The 23,084-nt window shown below is 39.9% G+C and overlaps 1 protein-coding gene across 1 annotated transcript in view; it reads right to left on the reverse strand.

Moving 5' to 3' along the window:
* slc4a3 (solute carrier family 4 member 3) overlaps positions 1-19,392 on the reverse strand; it is a 50,299-nt gene extending 30,907 nt beyond the window's left edge. Inside the window, exons 1-5 of the mRNA XM_035677201.1 lie at positions 18,985-19,392; positions 9,903-10,077; positions 7,663-7,913; positions 7,243-7,430; positions 4,691-4,917 (exon numbers count right to left, since the gene is read on the reverse strand). Coding sequence (XP_035533094.1) covers positions 4,691-4,917; positions 7,243-7,430; positions 7,663-7,913; positions 9,903-10,077; positions 18,985-19,038 — 895 coding nt within the window. The 5' untranslated portion in view covers positions 19,039-19,392. The remainder of the gene's footprint in view (positions 1-4,690; positions 4,918-7,242; positions 7,431-7,662; positions 7,914-9,902; positions 10,078-18,984) is intronic.
* Positions 19,393-23,084: the final 3,692 nt, after the last annotated feature.

Here is a 23,084-nt window from a genome sequence, read left to right on the forward strand (position 1 = left end):
CAGTGATGGCAAAGCCCATAGAACAGAAACTAACTCATTCATACACATTCACACACCGACGCACAGCATCAGCTCTGAATCATGAAAGTATAGATTCAGAGCTTTTAAGCTGTAAAAGAAAAGATATTTCAAATTTGAACACACTATATAACTGGCTGAGAGAGGACCACAAAAGACCATGGACGAAAGACCATGCCTGAATACACTGATTACAATACGCCCCTGATAGAAGTGCATCTTCTGCCTGTGTTTGTATGGGTTTCCTTTGGGTGCTCCAGTTTCCCCCACCATCAAAAACATGTATGTGTCAATTTCTCCCATCAGTGCCTTTGACCAAGGCACTGGCCTACAACTGGAGTTGGTCCCCGGATGCTGCACAGTGGCTGCTGACTGCTCCAAACACTTAGGATGGTGAAATTCAGAGAACAACTTTCCCTACGGGGATCAATAACGGTAATAGATAACTTTACTTAACACAGGACTGAGGTCCCATACTCAGGTCACTGTTGAAAGCCCCAGAAAAAGGTAGTAACTACCCTCAACCTAGCAAGCTCCTAATTCACTAAAAAACTAAAAATGAAGTGATGCAATCAGTAGGATCATTTTACCAAGATTAATCACCACTCTGTAGGCGTAATTAGCAGCCGAATCTTACACTCTACTTCTCAAACGTTCATAATAAGACTAAACCCGACCGGATTACAGATGGCCACAGTAGAACAGAGGGACATAGAGTGGTGATATACGTGGCCTGTCAATGTCAAGCATAACTCCCTACAAATCCAATGAGTGACTGTGAGTGCCCTGTTTTCTGTTTCCAGATGGTTCCTAAACAGTCAATGATTACTCTGCTCTGTTAAAGCAGGAAAGGCCAGGGGCAGGGTCGCTGCTAAAGGGGAATCGACTGCAGCCTCTGTTAATTAATGCCCCTGGATGCTGTGAGAGTTTTTCTTTGGCAACACGCGGTTTTGTCTGCCAATCTCTCACTTCACCACTCTCCACTTTATTCTTTTTCCCTTTCTATATTTTACCATGCACTTGGGGGGGCATGTTATTAATGATGTGTCGTGTTTTTAGACAGCCTGTCCTGTCTGTCCTCATAATCAGCACGTGAAAGTACTTTCTAATTTTAAGATACTGGGGTGGTGGGGTGGTTGCTGCTATACGCACACAAGAGTACACATATATTTTGACAAATTAGGAAAACACTGGATTATTATAGGCAATAGACCACCTGGCAGTGTAAAAATGGTGTAAATTCTGCATAAATTCACCTACAGCCTTGCTCTTACTACTAGACACCGTGTCCCTTTTAATCCACACATTCTGTTGGAATGGTTTTGGACTATTTAAAGTGAGGAAATATGCTATTTTATATAATTTTAGCCAATTATGTTCAGCACCTCCTCTAAACCTTTTGCTGAGGTGAAAGCAAGAAGTCATGTCAGGATACTTGGGTAGAAAACCATATATATGTCTACCCCTTCAAATGAATCCTTTCATATTTCATACTTGAACTGCAACAGAAAAAATGCATCCATGCTTTCCTTTAAAGGAAAAAAAACATATATTTTAAACTATTTGAAAAGATTAGAGTTGACTTTGGCCAACAGGGGGAGCTGCAGCACACAATACCTTTAACTGTTTCCTTTCTGTTCATTCTAAACATATTTGTTCCTGTGGCAGAACAATAGTTATGGCTTCTACCCTGTGATGCTTTGGGTAGACATTTGGTAAGATAAAGTCTGCCAGCACTCTTAATTTATGTGAATAATCTATTTTTTGTAGAGGAGAAGAGGGTAACTGTTATTTTCAACCCTAACTGTGTTAATCATTTCCTTATTAACATACTTAACTGCAGTAGGCTTCAGATTGAAATGGTAATAAATTGTTATGATGAATTTGATTCAGTGTCTCAAATGGTAAATCAATATATGATAGCTGAATGTATAAATGAAGGTAAAATAAGTCCTGGAGTATTCTGGAGTTTTCTCTTTATCATAAATGTGATTATCATTCAGAGAAATTAGAAGTGGATACTGAAATGTCTTTGTCCTCCATCCTTTGTGTTATTTTGTTGGAAGCTCATTTCAGCAGTGTATGTGGGGGCCAGGAGCTGTGTGGGTTGGTTTCATGAAATGACAGAATGTGTGGGACGCCCATAGTGGAGCCAAAATATACACAGCAATAACTTGTCAATGGTCATCACCAGAGCAGCAAGGGAGTCAATACATGTTGTGACAGGCTCTCTAGGACATTTTAAAGAGGCGGGAAAACTAACATTATTTTAACTATACCTGTCAAAAGTTACTGTTCCAATATCACTGGAATCAAGTACATTGTTTAAACAGCATTAACATGCTCTAGTAAAAAGGCAGTCTAGATCTGTTGGACTAACTGTTTTGATATAACTACAGTTCTCTGTAGGTGCTCTTTGATCTGCCTCTTGTTCTATCAACAGGACAAACTGACATTAGGTTAAATAAGAAGGAGCTATGTTATTTAATGTCTTAGAGGCTCACAAAAAAGAACGAGAAACCAAAAAGCAGCAGCTGCTGAGTCATTATCAGTCAAGGGAAATAGCTATGTGTATGGTGACAGAAAAGGGCACTGGGTGAAATTATAATATCTCTTAATTACTAAAGAGGGTCAGAAAGGAGTCATGCACTAATATTAATACTGATATTTAAATTCAAAATAGCCATCATTTATTTCAACTATTAATGTGTTGTATAAGCAGACTAGATAACCGTGTAGTTGTATTTTCCACTGCCAGCAGGGGGCGCTGAACATAAAAATGGCCTAATCAAGCCTTAAAACCAAAATGCAAATACCAACTGACCACTGACATGTTGTTTCTGGATACATTTAAAATTGATATCCTGAAGAGACCATGACATGTTATTACTATAATAGTAAAATAGGCTTACAATTGGCTTTATGTTTACATCATGTCAGGTATTAGAAGGGAAGAGCAGAGTCTGGAGACGCATCCATTTATGTTAAGGTCTGGTGCTGGTACAACAAAAAAATTTAACTTTATTTTTAATCATACCCAGTCTTCTCTCTTCTTTCCTTGCAGTCATTTACAAATTTTAGCTTACCCCTTTTATCTTTCTCATTTTGAGCAGGCACCTCATACATCATCAGTGTAGTGTCTAGCATTAAAGCAGGATTAAATGACTGGTGCATTACCAAGTGCAGACTCTCCAATCAATAAATAAATAATCCTAATAACTCAAATAATAAAAAATGAAAACAAAAATAGGATTCTTTAGGAGTCTCTGTATTTGGAGAATATGAATCACCAGTGTAAGTATTCAGACTGAGCAACATGAAAACGTGTGTCATGCGTGACTACATGAACTGCTATAGAGCCTTGGCAGTTATAGCATAAATATCCTAGCAACCACTTCAGGTGCTATCATGGAGGTCTGATGGAGAACTGGTAGAGCACAGACACAGGCCGAGATATAACAACCATGCTAGAAAAAGACACCTCCCAAAGATCCCCCCACAATGTTGTTGTGGCGTGGGTGAAAAGTAGAATTGAGTCATCTCAGAAGGTAGATTTAGCAACAGAGGAAATAATCTCCCATCTCCCTGCTCCACGGCCTTTAATTCTCAGCAGCAACGAGAAAGTATACTGTAACGGAAGTTTTGTTTTCATGTGTTGGTAACAGTAAAGTGGCCCATCCATGTCATCTCCACAAGATAGCAACTGATTCAGATTTCAACCCGTTATATTTGTAGATAGGAAAAAAAATACTTTAAATCCCTGAAAATCTACTCTACTACTACTCTACAGTTCTTTACACTTTATTGGAAGGTGTTTTTAATGTGTTGTCCACCCCTACTTTACAAAAGGGGGCAAATCATTAAAAGGCACCTGTGAATATAATGCAGTCTAATACACAAATAACAATGGCTTCGGAGTTAAATTAACTTTGCTGTATCAATAAAAATGAACATTGTAAGGTTTAAGAGGTTTTTTTTGCAAAACGAAGGCAAAAGAATGTATGAATTTGTAATGACCTGGCAGGTAAGTGTCTATTTAAAGACACCTCAAACATTTTTCCTGTACACATTATTCACTTTGTCAATTCTCAGTTTACAGCAAACACAGCAACAGTACTTTTCCCTCACGCTATGTTACATTGAAGGTTGAGAAGAATATCAGGTTGTTACAGCAAACAGCGCCACTTGTCTTGGCGTATTAGCTAATTATCTATCCGTGTGTGCTGCCCTGAGGTGTACAATAAGACAGCGAGGGTCAGCAGAGACTGCATGTAGCCTGGTTCCACACCACTGGATTGGTGAACCAATTTCTGTTTTTGTCAGTGTCTAAAAGGCTGGTGTTGTACTTGGTACCACAGCTGGTTCCCGGATTGGAAAAAGAAACAACTTAGCCAGCATGGATGAGTCACAGCTGTACAGGTAGTTTGAATAAAAATGATGTTGATAGCAAAGATATGTCATTCACTTCTGATTGGTTAGGACAGTAAAATCCCCCCTCAATAAAAAAACAGCTAACATATAAACCCAATGAATAATGATTACAAGGCTGTCGTGACAGCTCAAAATAACCGCATAAGTAAACTTTTGAATAGTTGGCCATGTTGTATGTCTACAAACAGAATCAGAGCCACTGTTACCTAAAAGCCCTCAATTCTCTCTCTATCTCCCTTACTTTTCATGTCATCCAGATCGGCGCTGGCCAACATCTGGGCCTCGGCCTCATCGGTGGGCACTTGCTGGTAGACGGCCGTCTCCAGTGCAGTCATACTGCCGATGCAGATTCGCTCTCGCAGGTCATAGTTGCTTCGCTGGGCGCCGGCCAGGCGATGGTGGACGGGCTTCCTACGGAACCAGCCGCGGGTCGTGGTTGAACTGGAGGGATCTGATCCTGGTGGAGCACTGACAGAAAGCAAAGACACAGATTGGTAAGAAAAGTCTTAAAAAAAAAAAAACTCAAACATAGGTTTTTGTCTTCTTGTTCCTGCAGTTGGATGTTTGAGCTTAACTGTGCAGAATGATGCAGAGTTTGACACTAGAAGGATGTTTTCACAATTATCTGCAGAAGTTTAATACATATCTGAAGGGGGTCTTTAAAGATTAGGATTAAAAGCTGCAAAAATGAGCTCCATATTAAGAAATAATGACACACAATGTGTTGAAATGTAGATGTTAAAATAGTTAAACATTTCAGATAAAAGACTTGATTGTTGTTGCTGAAATGCTCTGTGTTTTGCCCTGCATTGCTGTCTCTACACCAGTAGAGGGCTTCACAACACAGCAACAGGCCAGGGTCTCCTCACCAACCCTGAGTCATCCTCTGCTGCGTTCACTCAAACACAGCTACATAATCCTGCATGGCACAGGCATGATGACGTTTCTGTGCTGTTATTCAAGCAGGCATTAGTAGAGACAAACCTGAATCCCCACAGGGCCCCAGCACCAAACTCCATACACACAAAAAAAACCAAATTAATTCATTTTCTGGTAGTTATGTATGTTTGCATAACTGAGTCTCTGCATGAAATTAGAGCTATGTTCTGTTTTGTGCTGCTTAGAAAAGTATCTGATAGTATCTGGTATCTGTTAGTGTTTAACATTTACAATACATTTGATGCAGGGGGTCAGCAAAAGAAAGCTTCTCATCATCTTTAATCCAGCTGTGGAGTGTTCCTCTCGTACCCAATCTTTCTGACTGGCAGGCAGACGGTTGTAAAAGGCAATACACCACAAACATTGTTCCTGTGTGAGTTGAACCAATCTACGGGTAACCAGCCAGACAAGGCATATTAAACTACAGGTAACCATAGCAACCTACTTCTGTGTAATGTATGTGTCATTCTACATGACCAGTAAACACTCCCCGGTGAAACAGACATATGAACTGACCACAAACAAGCTGCATCTTTACTTGTATGTCAATTAACCACAGTAGATTAAAAGACAGAGGAGTTGCTTATAGTGATGAACCCACAGAGAATTCATCACCCAGCTCTGCAGCTCCCATCAGCTCTGCGGAGTCTTTTAGCATCTTCGAGCTGATTGTTTTAGTTTTATGGCCCACAACTTAACTTCATTCCCATTGCTCTAATCAATCAGCCGCAGCAGGCAGTTGTTTACAGCAAGAAAGCCCTGATAAACCTGCTGTACGCTACCTTACCAGCGCCACAGCAGACAGAAGAAGGTTAGAGACTAGCTGGTGAACACAGTGGAGCATTTAGCAGCTACAGAGACCGATATTTGACGGATACAAGGAGTAGCTGGAGACCAAAACAGAGCTAAAAGGAGAATGCTAATGTTGCTCCATGTCTGTCCGTGTTAGCCATACAAATTTCGATGATGATTAAATATCAATGTTGTGTTTTCTTGTTCAGCTGACCAAAAGGATACGATTTACATGTCGTGTAATTCCCATGAAAGTGTCTTGGAGCATAAAGTGGCTAAGGTGAGTCCACCTGTGTTGGCTACAGCGATAGGCCTTTCTCACAGGAGACATTTTGTCTTATGGTGTTACTAACAACATATCAGGTGCTTTAGCCACATGGGGGCCATAGAATAAGTGGTACAAAATGATTATCTTATACAGTTTTTGTGTCAAACGTGAGCAAATAGTTGCCTATTTTTACATCCAACATGTAGCATTTGCATCACTAGCATTCATCTCATGTCATGTCGAGTCATGTTAGCATGTATAATATTCACTCTCCTTTTAGCTGTGTTTTGATTTCCACTAAATCTTAAGGGAAATAATAACTCAATAACTAAATGCTAATGCCATAGAGCTAGATATTGCATAAGCTAGCTGGTATATCTGGCTGCATTCACTAGCTATTTGCTAACTTTCTGCAATTTGGTGCTGGGAATGTAGCATACAGTTGATTTATTGGAGTCTTTTTTATTTATTGCTGAAAAGTGCTGCTGCTAAAACAGGTAAGGTAAGAGCGGTGAGAATGATCCTAAGATTACATTTGCTGGCTGGAAAGCAAAGCATGTAGCTGAAAGTCGCTTAGTAAAGGAAGACTCAGCAGAGGTAAGAAAAACTACAGAGTCAGGTAATAATTCTCTTTGGGCAGCGACACCTTTCACATTACACAGTGTTTAAAGGAAATATTGATAACATAATATTGCAGTGTATACCAGATATCACCATACCTATGTGCCACTACTGGGGTTATAAAACCATTCAGACTGTCTCCAACAGAACAATTGCATGCTGTAACAGCCTACCTGCTGCAAGCGGCTTCCTCTCCATCCATCGCTTCATTCGGGTCAAGAACATCAATTCCCCCATTATGAGTCTCCCCCTTCATCAGAGTGAGTGCGGCTTTCTTCGACAGTGGATGATCTTCGTTTTCCGTGTGGAAGGTAGTGAGTTGGAGGGGTTCCTCCAAGTCCTCTTGGCTCCCCAAACTAAACTGAGAGGAAGAGGAAGATCAGTGAGAAGGGAGGAATATGCTAACATGTGGTTAGTCATTTGTCAAAACCACAAATAGATATGCTGTGGTAATAGTTAGCTATGCACTCCTGCACCAGTTACATGTGTTCATGGGTCATCTCAATAGCAGGGCAGAGCCTGCGTTAATTGTATGAATTGATCTTGCCACCTTTACACAGTAGAGGTCCCATGGTTCCTCAATCTTATTTTACCTGTGGTTGGATGTCAGGTAGCTCTGTGGGTGTGGCAGCCATCCCCTGTCCGTCGGTCTCAGACTCAGCCTCTTCCTCATCTACCTCGTGGATGGTGGGTGTAACATCGGAGGGGGGCAGGGAGGTCTTTTTTTTCTTCCGTTTCTTTTTGCGCCTTCGGTCCAAGCTGTGCACCCTCTTGCGTAAACGCTGGGGCAGGGGCAGGTGGGTGGATAAGGGGTGGTGCGTATGGTGAAATGTGTGTCTGTGGTCTGTGATAAAACAAAACGACATAAGAAGAATAAAATCCAAAGTACATCACGGTATCAGATGCTGAACATGACTGTGCAGATATGAAACTAAACTGATGCTGCAAACGGTCAGTCATGAGCTGTACTCAGTGTGAAAGCAGCATCATTAGGGGAGGTTATTATTATGAGCTAATTCACACATTTCAGCCTGTCTGAAATGCTCCTCAAGCTAGTATCGATTTTTCCCCAAACTGTGCAAAGAACATTTCCAAACTTGGATTTAATCTATGCAATCTGATATATAACATGGAAGCATTTGCGTCACTAAATCCATTCAAACCAAGACTAACAGTAAGCTTGAAATCACATAATTTGTACCACCCTATATATAAAGACATTCTTAAGTTTCCAGCACACACTGCCTAACAAATACAGTATTCTCAGCTGCAAGCCATTGAATATAACATGCAGAGGAAAACATGGTGTTGAAATGGTCTCAGAGGAGATGCTCTCTCTTCTACTAATTCCCTATTAAACACAAACAAAAGCTTTAGATTTTAATTAACATGCAATAAGGGTGAAATGTACTGTTTAATAAACATCAAAAGAAAGCAGCTCTATCTAATCTTAGCCACTGTTATCTCCTACCAGAGCATGTGGTATTCATCTGCTGATCTCTCTATTACTAATCCATCGATACACTTGCAAACATGGAATCTAATGCCCTGCTCTAAATCTGATCTCTTAATATAACACAAGTCAAACTATGACAGACAAGGTCAGAATCTGATTTTACACATGTATTTATACACACATAAAGACATTTATATTTAACTGGATTATGATATGAATGCTAATGTCAGCATCCTAGCACACTCACAGTGACAATGCTAGGATGCTGTTAAAAGATATAATATGGTAATGTTCTGTTAGCATACTAATATTTCCACTAGCTTCACTTCCATTAGCACAAAACACAAAATACAGCTGAGGCTGATGGGAATGTCATTAGTTGCATAGTTACATGTCATTAAGCAAAGCATTGGTCAACATTGTGATGGCACAAAATGAAAAGTGAAGGGATCACCAGAGTTATTAAAAATGTTCCTGAGGGGAACAGAAGTGTCTGTGCCTTTTTGAGTGAATTAGTGGAAACTTTGACCTGCTGGTGAGGCTAAAGGAAAAGTCAGGGGACCACAAAATTCCTTAAGGTATTACTCCACCAAATTTTAGGACAAACCATCCAAAAAGTTTACCAGATACTTCACTAAAAAACCTTCAGGAAATCACCAAAGTCAGTGGGATTCATCCTCTGGGGTCTGTAAAGGGAATGTCTGTACACACTTTTATGGCAGTCCATCTGATAGTTGATAGTTCAGTGAAGACCAAAGTAGTGAACCGACCAACACTGCCATCCACCTGTCAATGACGTCCTATCCCCTTTTGCACATGAGTCAGTGTTGTGGTTGTCTGCCAGAGGCTGTCATAAATTGACGATTCATCCAGTTTTAAACCACCGTTTTATAACTACATATTTTAACCGGATGTCTGGATCCGGAGGTTAACAGAGAAACAAGCTGAGCTAACATTAGCAGCAGCTCGACTCTCACCCCCCCCCTGGATGTCTTTGAAACACTGATTTTTAAAGTGAAACTGCTTTATTCACATTTTTTTTTTTACGGGTTTTAATCACCGGGTCTGCTTGTTTTATGATAGGAGTAGACTTTCCTGAACGATGAACACTGAAGGAATCCTGACTTAATTACATATCGTAGGTTTAAATACAAACAAGTTTAAAGATAAGGAACACATTGAAACTAGTCAATATAATGATAATTATACAACAACTTAACAACAATTTAATGGAAACGAATGCATTCTTACTCTGAGGGGCTTGCGTTCTGACAATAATGTAGATCAATACTCTACTGGATTACAAAACGGGTTGTAAGTGACACACATATATAATGTGTACATGGGACTTTCACTGTACATGGTAGCTTAGCTTACATTCAAAGTCTTTCTCAGTGTAGTGTCGGCCCATCCTGTCTCCACTGGTAGAAGCAGAGTCGCTGATGATGTCTCCAAAGCGCTCCACAGATAGTGCTTTCTCCCAGTTCTCCTCCTCCTCTTCTTCCTCCTGTTCCTCTACTGATCCTTCCTCATCCTCCTCCTCCACCTTCACCTGGAAAAGGACAACGTTAGTGCAAGAAGCAAAAGGTAAAAGTGAAGTATATTAAGGAGAGAGCATCGAAGCAAGAATAAAAATCAGAATATATGGGATGTCCTGTCAAAATTATAGTTTAGGATTACTGACAGTAATTACTGGAGAGAGCTTCCGGGTCTGTAAAGTGAAGCTAATGCGGAAGTGTCTAAACCTGCATTCTTTCTAATAGCTAATGGCTCCATAGGCTGCAAAAAAGAAGCCAGACAGTATTGAGTCTCATGGGAAATGAACATAATTCTCACTTGATTTATTACCTCAGTAAATAGTTTCCTAATGACTTTATCATCTCAAGCGTTAGTTTTAAGTCTTCTTCAAAACAACATGAAGGCCCCATTTAGATTGAAATAGACAATAAAGCCAGGTATGCTTTAGGACGTGGCTACCTTGTGATTGACAATTCATTCTCAGAGTCCGTCCAGCTCAACACAACAAACTCAGATCAAACTATGCAGTGTCGATCAAATAAGAATCAAGATTATGTTACTGCATTGCCTATTTCTCACCTAAAATCTCTGTAATCACACAATTCACTGGATGACGTCACGATAGGTTCACACTTGTTTAGGATGAATCATATTGACTGTGATGAATAAGGGCATTTGAGGTCACCTGCTGATTGCATGATGATTATAGGAATTGTGCTACTCTGATTGCTGTATTTGTACTAGCAAAGAGGGTAATGCAATCAGACATTATTTTAGAATAACACAGCTTGGCTCTGACATCAGAAAAGACAGTCACAAAGGGAGCAGGTTCGTACTAAATGAAAGTGAAATCCTAATCCAGGATGAACATACAAGTACAACGTGGGGGAGTTCCATCACCAGTTATACAGTATGTACTGTGAAACAAACTGGTAACAAGAACTTTAAAAAAATAAATAAATAAATAAATCTTCTGCCAGCACAGCTTTTCACTGTCTGCCCTAATTTAAGCCACAAACCACCACAGTGGGCCCCAAACTGTGTATTTTGTTTTGTATTTATCATGAGAAACCTCACATAATTCAGTTTCAGTATAATAGGCACATAGTGTCTGTACATCCTCCACTTCACGTATGGAGGACATCAAATCAATACAACAAAGTGCTAAGCAGCAAAGAACTAATGTACTAGACAGCCCCTGGAGACAGCGGAGGCTGAAGGGAGTGTCCTGCCAGAGCCATTTGGTGCCTCTGATAGGTCAAATCACTGGGACTGGCCTCTTCCTCTGCCTCAGATTGGTGCTGGCACGGTAAGCACTCTGGCTACTGTTCTGTGGTCTCAGATTTCTCTGTGCCAAGGCTCCATTACTTCCTAATTACCAGTGGGATGAAGGGACAGGATACGTTTAATGATCCAAGCTACCTATCTACACAAGGCTGAGGCAGATGAAGCCAGACCGAATATAAAAGGAGAATTTTAAATTGAGTGACCAGTAAAAGCCTTGTTTTCACTGGATGAGCAGCTCAAGTTTGTTCATTACCTAAGGTGCTTTATATTCCTGCGAACCAATTCTGGTTTAATTTCAACCTCTCCTCTAACACCCTCCCCTCCTTGACTTGCTCGGGTAAGCACTGTTTATCAGTGTAAGACCCTGAATTTAATAGCCCTAATGTAGTGCAAGGGGGAATAATACTCACAGCTGAGGCAGATATTACAGTAAAGGGACTCTTTCTAAACCTGTTTTTTTCTTTGCTCGAGCTCCATTGCTGCAAATGACTCAAAACTCTTTCATGTCAGCTTTGAAGTCAGTCAGGGTGGAGGGACACAGGAGGAGGGCAACCCCGGCCCAGGTGGTGGAGGCACTATGTGAACAGGATTTGGATGACAGACAATGGAGTACAGTGATTTCATATCAGGACATTTTGCGAACAGTAGACTGTAATAGAAATCAGAGATATTACAATTGAGTAAATAAAACAAGTTAAAGTCACAGAGAAAGGGAAGTGAGAGGGTCTTTAGCTGCTATAGAGCGCCATATTCCAGAGGGAATCGTAACATGTGGGCGCAGACATAAGGAGAGGATTTAAATCAAATCTTTACAATTTGATTGGATCACTCAGAAGTGGGTATGGCTTAATTATGAGTTATGGAGTTGAAGGTGACTGTTGACCTCCATATACACCTCCCTCACTTGCACTGTTTCATCAGGAAGAGGAGGATAAGGACCACAATTAGTGCATAATCATGCTCTTTTAGAAATGTGAACAGAGTTTTTGCCAACTGACATCCAAACACTATGATTTTGCTCTGTTAGTGACCCACTAGCAGACGGTCAAGTGCTGTTTTACATGATGGGTGTTTTAGTAGCTCCAAATCACATTCGATTGGATAAATGTAGGTGTACGTACGGTTTGAAAACCTGATGAATGCATTTTCTTCCTCACCTGACATTGGAAAGCCAATTTATTAAAATATGTAGAAACTGGTATTGTTTACATCCCTGCTGGCTGGCACATTGCTATCTCGGTTAGGCAGGTTGGCAGGAATGTGGATCAAGTAACCATGTATTTTGAGTGTAAAGTTAAGTGTAAATTGAATGTGTTTGGGTTTTGGACTATTGGTTGGATTGGATGATGTCACCTTGGACTCTGATGGCAAAGTGTGATGTAGCATTTTCTGAAAAACAGTCAACAGAGTGATCCTTTGACATGTGCAAACCCACTGCAGCACAAAGGGTTCATTTAATCCATTTTCAGTCAGCTGTGTTGCCAACATGGAGATGGAAATCTCCTAATATTAATATTGTTATAATGAATGCAGGGTAAGAGCCCTCATCTCATCCCTGCTACTGTGAGTGTTAGCACTGTGGGTTACCATCTACATCAAACACAATGATATTTGATGCATGAAAATTCAACCACTTTGTGGCTGCTTTGGCCACTTCTGATCAATTATGAGGAGGGGGCTTCCATTAATACAGCCTTATGATCTGAGCCATGCCTCTGTTCAGTTCAAAACATGTTGTCTAACCTTTTCTGTTCAACTGCCCAACTTCTACTGCAACATTAATATTTCATATTTAATGGAATGCTGAGCCAGAGAGATGCATTCAAATATTTATCAGCTGCTGACTAATATGGAGGAGGGTGTGTGTGTGTGTCTGTGTTATGTGTTTGCCTTGTTCTTCTGGATCAAATGCCCTCACATAAGTGATGAGGGCATAGTTGGGTTATTTCTGTCCAAGACATTAGGTGTAAAGCTAAAGGTGGGTTAAGATTACTGTTATTAGGACTAATATCAAGTTAAGGGATTATAAATAGGCTCAAGCTTCAAGCAACCAGCAATTAAAACGATGTGGTTAATGATAGAGTAAGGATCTAGTAATATTTATAATAACAAGAAAAATGCTCAGTAAAACAGAGAAGTGTCAGTGATGGTTCCTACCTAAAGGATGGTATTATTTTTCCCATTAGTTGAATGTTAAAGCTACATTATATAAATACGCTCTCTACACTGTATAATATGATGTTTTCCTTAATTTCCTCAGGTGAAAGTCTCTTTTTCAAGAGAAATTTGGCCAATAAACAACACAAAACCATTGTTAATACAATAAATACAATACACACTACACTGTCAGACACCACAAAAGAGCATAACTCAAACTGAGGGCATATGCACGTATCTAAGTTGCCAAAACGTTAAAGCACCAACCAGCAGTGCAAATCCTTTCACTTACACAGAGTAACAACCTTTGAAAAATGTTGTGTGCTTCTCTACATTGTACCAAGTGAAAGGGGCAGCGTGTTTTAAAGCTTTTAGCAGCTGAAGAGACAGATATTTCCCTCAGGAGTCGGTGGAGACCAAAACAGAGTGTTGGTCTTACCAAGTGAATCCGGATGCCATCAGTTGTTATTGGGACAGCTGAATGCCAAGCTGCCATGATGACTGAATGTACGATCTGTAATATCTTTAGAGCTGTCCTAAGTGCTGATGCTTTCACTACGTATGTCACTGTATGTTTGTTGCTCTTCAGGCCGATAGAAATACAGTTGAGTACATAGTACTCGGGAGTCAATTTTACTGTGAACCATATTCTTTACTGATAATCTCACTTATAAAAATTCAGGCTGATATAAATAAGCAATGAGTTTGTTTTCCTCTGCAGATCACCCTGTTTCCGGTTGCTTCCTGCTCTTTTTTTATTTAACAGTGTTTAAAAAACGCTTCCCACTCCCTTCATCCCTTCATCTAGGCCTCTTTGATTGACGGTGTTGGCACGCTTCCCAGACAAACAAATCACAACTACCATAAATATCAGCATCAGTGTTTTGCTTTCCTTTTCACTGTGCAGCTGATGTTTATGAGCAATTATTTAAAAAAAAATGTTTGCCTTGTTACTGAATGTGATGAAATGAAATGAAAGATAACCAAATTTTCCTTAAACATGCACAAAAAACATCTAACAAACAATTATTTCTGTTCCTTCTAATCTGCCAATATCCAGAAGCAGCAGCAGCAGCAATAATGAGCAGCCAGATTCTGGAACTTTTAATGTGATCATTTTTTTTTTAGCAATTAGGCCATTTTGTCTTATTAGGCCTTTTTTCTCATAGCTTTTTCCTGGCATAAAATGTGAAATATTGAAGTAGAAGAGTGAGAAGGTATTAAATGGATCTCTAACATATACAGTAGATAATTAAACGATAATTTGAAATATGTTTGGAATAGAAACTGCTACTTACGAAAGAATAACATTTAACAGAGAATTCAGCAAAACCAATAAGAAATAACCATAATTTTTCAGTATTCAACCCTTCAATATACAGTTTTCACAATTTTCACCCTTTAGCATTAGGGTTCTTAGAATCGTATTCCAGTTTGTCTGACAGCATTGTATATATTCTGTATCAGCTCACTTAAATTCTTCATTGAAGCTTTGTGACGTTGACACTTAATATCTGAGCATGTTTTTTACAGCTGCATTGAACGGAAATATTCTAAATTCCCCAACATGTTCATAACAATGTTTGGCTGCATAACAGGAGTTTCTAACAACTGGCCCACAACTGGCTCAGTCAGGTTTAAGAGGCTTAAACCTGCAGCCATTTTTCATGAAACCTTTGATGAGGGTTTACTACGGTCGGAGTTGTGACTGAAAAAGTATTATTTTCAGAAAATATCTTCACCATTTCGACAACACATAGACAGCAGTTGAAAACAACAATGCTGCAAATACATAAAACACAACTGAAGACAGAAAGACTGCATTTCTCGATGCATTTACCATCACCTGTAGATGAGTGGAATAATATGCATCCACTGGCAGGAATGTGTTTTTGTCACTTTTGTGCATGCATTGTGTAAAAAAACACTGATCCATGGCACTACTAGTGGTCAAGAACTCCATCTTAAGAAAAACATCATCTTAAGACATGCATGCGATGACCAAAACCACCAAGTTGGTCATAGCTCAGCACCGCATCAACAGCTATAGGAGGATTGTGTAAAGAAAACCATCTTGTCTCCTGGTTTGCACTTGACTGACTGTTAATCTGTTACTCTGTTACTGGTACTGACCTGAGCAAAATTAATTTTCCTTTGGGGACAATAAAGAACATCTAATCTATAGAAGCTGTTATATCTCTCTATAGATGCTTTAGGTGTGTGTGTGTGTAATTTAAGTAGAGTGCACAAATAATTGAGGGTAGGAAATTGAGGGGTCCACTTGTGTAGCCAAGCATTCAGCCTATTATTTCCTTCAAATCAATGTCACAATATGCTACGCACACTGTGGATGACATGGTCCCCACTGTGCATAATAACACATCACCTACTTAGTTGGCAGAGCTAGTTCTCCCTGAGAACAGAGCCTAATCTGTTTCACTTGAATAACAGCTAGAAAACATTCTGCTATTACGAACATGAGCATTTTCCACTGACCGGTGTGTGACTCATCCCTGTTTTGAGACGTTGGAGGAAACAATTCAGCGCTTCTTTTATTCCAGATACTCATTATGTTGCTGTGTGAGGGAACACTATTTCTTGAAGTCTTGGCCCCTGGTCATACCAACATTTAAAACAGCAACTTTTTATGGCAAAATCAATACAATGTAATGGAATACTGACAGCAACACGCTTCTAGAACTACATATTTATCAAAAAAGCATGCATAGTTTCTGCTGTGACATTTGCTGGAAAATGCTAGAAATGCCAGACATATTCTAGCCACTTATGAAACTGTTATTCAGTTTCTGGGAAAACCAGTGAATATTTGTAAAAACTTTGCAAGGACCAGTGTGTAGAATTTAGTGACATCTAGCAGTGAGGTTGCAGATTGCAGCTAACTGAACACAGCTCGCTTCTGTATTTGACAACCTGAGAATGAGAACAGGCTGTAAAGTGAAGTGTGTGGGAGAAGCTACTTATAAAAAATGCAAAAGGCCCTATCTAAAGCTAGCGTTTGGTTTGTACATTCTGGGCTACTGTAGAAACATGGTGGCTCAACATGGCGTACGAAAGGTAGCAAAAACACAAAAAACTACATTCAGTTGATTATACACTGATGAAAACATGCCTATGGATATTATAATTCGTTTCTGCCAATAGATCCTCCTAAATATTACACACTGGACCTCTAATTTATACTGTCAATAAATGTCAAACTAATGTTAAAACATCATGCACAGCGTACTTGATTTGAAAATGTCTTTTTCACGGTATTGCAACAATATCAAAAGTGCCATTTGAAAAAGGGTAATACCGGCCCGAGGGTTAAAAACAGTTACAGCCAAATGCTTCTCTTTTAGAATACCAGATCCGGCTGAGAAAATAGACAATTTGGGAAACAGAAAATACCACATGCAACATACATTGCTCACTGGCCTTTAATAAAGAAGCTATTTGGCAACAGATTGGTGTGAAAATGTAAAATGGGTGTTAGAGATTTTGCAGCTAAGAATTTTCATTTTTCATCAGTGTCCCCTGTCTCCTACTAAACCCACTGTAGCTCTAAAGAACTATTTTACTGGCTCACTGGGCATGACTCCATTGTACAAGCTGACATAGTAACATCTCCTACACACTCATGGTCCAGATTTTTCCCTTCAGATATTTGGCATAATACTTTTTCTCCTGCAAAGTCAAACCCTCCTCCACTTCTCAGCAGTCCACATTTGCATATCCATTTTCCATCCTTGAGACGACAGTCACTTTCCAAAAATAATTATTATCCCTCCTTCACTTCCCTTACTTTTATATCCCACAATGCAAACCAGCCCTGCCATTTGAAAAGGCAAAATCATATTATTTTTCTTGTATTCAGTGGTTTGCATACTGCAAATGGCCTCGCGGGATGGATTCAGCCCAAACCACACAAAAGTCCTGTTTACTGTTATAACCAAGACGGCATAACCATAATTTTCTATTTTTCTTGATTTTTATACTCTTTAAGGAATAGTTTGACATTTGGAAAATCACATATTTGCTTTATAGCCAAAAGTAAGAAGAGAACACCAATAGCACTCTTAGATATGTGTGTGTTAGGTATCAATCCTGGTTCTTTCCAAAGTTACAAACATATGCTTACCGGAACCTCTAAAGTTGACCAACTGACACGTTATTGTACCACAATGGAAAAAGGACAGTTTGTGGTTTTAGAGTTAGTTACTGTAGGTGCTGCATCTATTTCTTGACAGGCAGCAGACTCTGGGAAGACACTGCAACCTGCCACTGTTAAAGTTGCAGCGCTTAACTCTGAGTAAAAGCACAAAACCAACAAAAACAAATCAGACACATGAAGCTCAGCACAAGTTCAATCACAAAGACTATCTCTATGCCTCATTTATTCACAATGCCTTCTCTCACTCTCACAGTCCATCTTAATCAGCTGGGCAGTTTACTCTTTCAGTTAAATCAATCAGACTGTGCTGCGATCTCCGGCCAATCACGTTTTTGCTGTCCAACGTTAAATCTGTTCTCCTCTCTGCTGCTTTCAGCTGTCATTTCAGTGAAAATTCATTGCGAACCCCCTCCACCCCATTCTCCTGCAGTTCATCATATCTAGTTTTCAGGTTGAGCCCATCACAAGTCCACTTCTTATCACATCACATCCAAATCTTCAGCACTCTCTTCATCCCTTCATCATCACCACCAGAGTCTAGACTCCATCAGGGGGTTCCTCGTACTAATCACGGCTTCACCAACCCCTTCAAAATGAATACTCTCCTGATTAAAATAGTGTTCATTAGTAATCTTAGGAGCAGTTGGTAGGTATTTTTGTTTGTTGTTCCCAGTCTGAATGCTAAACTAAGATAATCACCTCCTGGCTCTAAATCTATATTTAACACACAGACATGGCATGGATCTCTATCACCTAGCAAGAAAGTGAACAAATGCATTACCCAAAGTGTTGGATTGTTCTTTTAAATATGTGCATGTTCACTGGTTTTGTGAATTTGACAGGAATACACAACTAAACAAGAAAAAAACACTCACATTTAGTGTATTTCTCAGTACACTTTCTACAGAAAATCCATGGATGGAATCAACAAGACCAAATCAACCATAATAAACGCAAAACTGAGAGTACAACTGTAGGAGCCCACGTCACCTTGCAACTTGCCACAGGGACTCTGCCACTGTTCTTAGTCACTCAGTTGCTCGGGAGAGCTCTGGGGTCTAATTAGAGCAATTCAAATCAAACTGAAAGCTGTTGGATGTGTCACAAAGTTATGCCATTCAAAGCACTGGGCTGCATGGCAGAACTGAGTAGCTCTGGATTAACCAACAGCGTGTGGTTTGTCTTTGCTTAAAAAACGAAGGTTCAAGAAATTCTGACATGAGAGCTCCACAAGACAACTTCACATGTTGATGTTTCCAAATGGGGTGAAGGAATAAGACTTTTTTACCAAAGTAATGTACAGATTTATTTAAAGCCTCTTACCTGTCGTAGGTTGATCAACACATCTATCTCTGGGGCATGACCTCCTGTAGCCATGGGGCCTGGCGTGCAGCCAGTGGGTGAAGAATAGCTCTATGACGAGGGCAAGGGTCTGCAGAAACAACGGCTAGTGTGGCTGGAACAACACTAAACAGAGATTCTGGCTATGGAGTTGCTGTGGGGAAGGATTTGTGGGGGAAAGGTGCAACTGGACGAACAGTCCTAGAGGTAAAGGGTGACAGGGGTGGCTGCGTCAGGTGTGGGAGTCGGGTGGGGTTAGAGCAGTTGGGAAAGGGAAATAAGCAGGAGAGGGAAGGAGGGAAAGATGAGGTTCAGAGAAGCAGGAAGCTGGGGGAAGACGGGGATCAGCCTTTCTCTTTCACGGTTGGGGATCCAGGAAGCCTTTGGGGTGGCATAACCTGCAGGAGAGTGGACGGGAGAAACAAAGTTACAATCTGATATGAGGAATATTGAGCAATTGTTGGGCAGAAACCAATCGCACATACAGTAATGTACTGAAAACACTGAAAAGGATCATTGCAAGAAACATACACCCACATTTTGAAATGAATAAAAAAGTAAATAATTAGGTTTACATAAAATGCTTTGCATATTTTGATTACATTTTTGAAATTTTGGCAAAATAAAACATGAATCAACGCATTTCCTCTATGTGTGTGGTTATATACTTAATCAAGCACCTAATCCTGATAGCATGGCATTTCACTGCTGCTTCCCACCCAAATGATGGTATGATTTAAAAATAATGTTTTAAAAATTAATCTTTTATGATCCACATGTTCCCTGTGGTGTTTTTAGAAGCTGCCATGGTGACAGAGAGGGTGTAGTTCCCCGTCTGGACTCAAAAATAAAGGAAGGGTGTGGTCACACACCCTTCCTTTATTTTTGAAGGCGTTTTACTTTTGGGATCTCAGTGGAGTAATGGTGAACATTACACATTGATCTGCATTAACACTTATTTTGCCACATTGCATTCTCAAAAGTATTACTTTTTTTTTAGAATATGTGACATTTCATCCAATTCCACAATGCCTCTACTGTCACTCTCCAATATAAAATGACATAAAACATATTATTTGTAAAGAATATTTCCTGGTTGTCCACAGTGACAATCTCTGCCTTTTCTCTGGTAACATGGTGATAATTAAACATGTCCATTATTAATATTTTAAGTTGCTGGTATGCAGATGTTGTAACTATTTCCCCATGTTTACAATCTTACCTAAGCTAACTGGCAGTAGCTTCATATTTAACATACAGACATGGGAGTGGTATTTCATCTAACTTTATTATTTTTTGTATGTATTTGCATGTATTTTCTCACCATGTGCAAAGTTAGTATTGGGAAAGTAATAGCTCTTTCTTGTTCTTAGTTAGAAAATTATTTGTGTATTGGTCATGTAGTAAACAAAACCAGAGTCAAGACTATCTTGGGAAACAGCCATCTTAAACTTACCACCTAGAGCTGTCTTTATAAAGACCTGATATTTACTAACCCTGTCAGCAGTCTGGAGATGCCCATCATAAATTAATTACATTTTTTTTCTGGCTGGTAACACCAAGCCTTGGAAAACTCCCCATGAGCTTCTCTATGTCATAATCTGTGTTGTATAACTGTGTCATAAATACCAATTTATACATTGTCCCAGTTTAAAGCAGCATTATTAGATTTTTGGGTCACTTGCGTGTGGCGGCACAAGCTGTGAACGGAGGACATATTATCGCCTTCTAAAGTTGTTCAGGCAAGCATTTTAGCAAACAGCTGCTTACATACAGAGCAGTCGCAGAGCAACATGAGCGTTCATTTAGAGTCGTGTCTCTGTCCACCTGGCTAAGTGACAGATCCCACATAGTGATGTGGTGGGGGGGTCAGGAGTAGGTGAGGAATGCCAACAGACACAAAAAAGGAAAACAAAACCTATTGAATGAGGGGGCTTCAATACAAATAATGAGGGTGACTCAAAACAGGCAGGGTGCCACCACATAATCAACCACATATTTCATTGGCAAATGTTTAATTTATTTATGTCCACCTTTCTTTCAGCTCTATTTTGGTCTCCACCAACTCCTGAGAGAAATATCCTTCTCTTTAGCTGTTAAATGCTTCACTATGTTTACCAGCTAGTTGCTAACTTAGTCTGTCTGCTGTTTGGTAGTGATCAGGTAGTGTATAGTGGGTTTATCTGAGCTGTTCTCTGCAGCTGACTGCTACAGGGAAGCAAGGTTCATGAGAGTCTTGAGAGTGAACCCTAATAGAGAAGAAAAACAAAATTATGCGGGTAACTGTGGAGCTGGGTAAAAATTATCTGTGCGTTTATAACATAAACATAAAACTTGACCCCTTTGACATTAGGCACACTCAACATGGCCCATTGTTAATATAGAAATATACACTAAACTGTTTTAACTGGATAATTGAGTGAAGATTTTAAGTATTTTGGATAGCAATATACTCGTATCAGATTTACTTATTGTAAAGATGTATAAGTTGTTACTGGTGGTGTGCTGAAGATAAAATGATCAGTCTAATTTGAAAATCACTGTTGCAAGCACGCACATAAACAAACAAGAGAAGGCACCTTGGGAACGCTCAATTATCCCGATGATGCCAAAATAGACACCACTGATTATTTTGGTTTTTAACGAGGAAAACAGGTGCCTCTCATCCATGCAAACATGCCAAGGATTGTTGCTCTGTAATTATTCTGGGCAGTGTAGGAGAGGGCGATCCAAACAATTGCCATTTACCATAGCCATTTACTCCGGTAAAGATCTAGTCACTTCGTCTTCAGAATTCTAGTCAATTTGCAGTGTTTCCATTCGACATAAGGCACTGAATAGGGAATACCAAAATGTGTTGCTCCTGTGTCAAATGTGCTCTGAAGAGCAGGGATTACTCTGCCTTTGTACTGTTCATTTTGTTGTATTGTTCCATTAATTGTATCACTTGTGGTTAAGTGATCGCTGACAAGCATACAGCGAGGAGCAGTGATATTTGATGAATCAAGTGTGTCTAAGGTTCAGTGTTTTGTGGAGGCTTTAACAAGGATTACTGAGTTAGAACAGTGCGTGCAGCGAGGATACAAAACAAACCAAAAACAACATTAGCATACATCATGTGAATATTAGATACTGTGGACAAAAAGAAGTCATGGGAACTGAGTGGATATAGCCGATAATTCCCAAGTGACCCACCCTGTTTGGAGCTGCTGTTTTCCCACTGTCAGAATAAGAGGCTCTACATCTGCCTCAGTTTTATTCAGCTGACTCATTCGCTCCCTCTGAGACATTTACAGCTGGCTCATAGCTCACATTATGCACAAGGCGCTGCACAAATAAAAGTGCGCTGTTGATATGAGCATGAAGAACCGTTTGGGGGTTTTCTCTTGAGCACAATAAGTGCACAATATGGCACTATTATGCTGTGCTGCTCTCAGGTGAAGTCTTTCAATTCAATTGATTACAAAAACTAGGTTTTGACCCTTGTTGCTTTATCTTGTTTAAAATCCAGCTAATCAAAGTCAATTGATTAAGTCAGAAGAAAGCAAAGTGTTTTATCATCTTTCAGTCCATTAATGCATGAAAAAATTAAGCATTTGTAGTTTTGAAGTGCAGAATTATCCCACTAGCTTAATGGATAATACATCTTACAAAGCAAATGATCTTTGCATTGACAGCTCAATAAACAGCCTGCACATGTAGGCAACTCCCACCACCTCACACCTTCTCAGTACATACAGTAGTATTTGTGCTCCGAACGCGCTATGGAGAAATATATCCCCCATTGTACACACGTTCCTTCCTACCTTCCATTGTGTCTGAAGAGCTAGTGTGTCATCCTGATTGGCCACCAGTGGAGTGTGTAGTCACCTTGACCAAAGCTGACCCAGCTCCTGCCAAGCCCACCGCCACCTAACTCCCCGCTACAGTAATATCAAGTGTCCCACCCCCTTCATACCAGCTGGGTAATCAGAGAGCTCTGAATGGCTCGCCCTTTGAATGTGTGAAGGGGACGCTGACATACATAAGTGACAGACATTGATAGTGTTGTGGTGGTGGTGTGTGTGGGTCTGTGTGTGTGT

The sequence above is a fragment of the Morone saxatilis genome, unplaced genomic scaffold, assembly GCF_004916995.1.
Source record: "Morone saxatilis isolate NCDOM2014 unplaced genomic scaffold, NCSU_SB_2.0 Contig5, whole genome shotgun sequence".
NCBI lineage: Eukaryota > Metazoa > Chordata > Actinopteri > Moronidae > Morone > Morone saxatilis.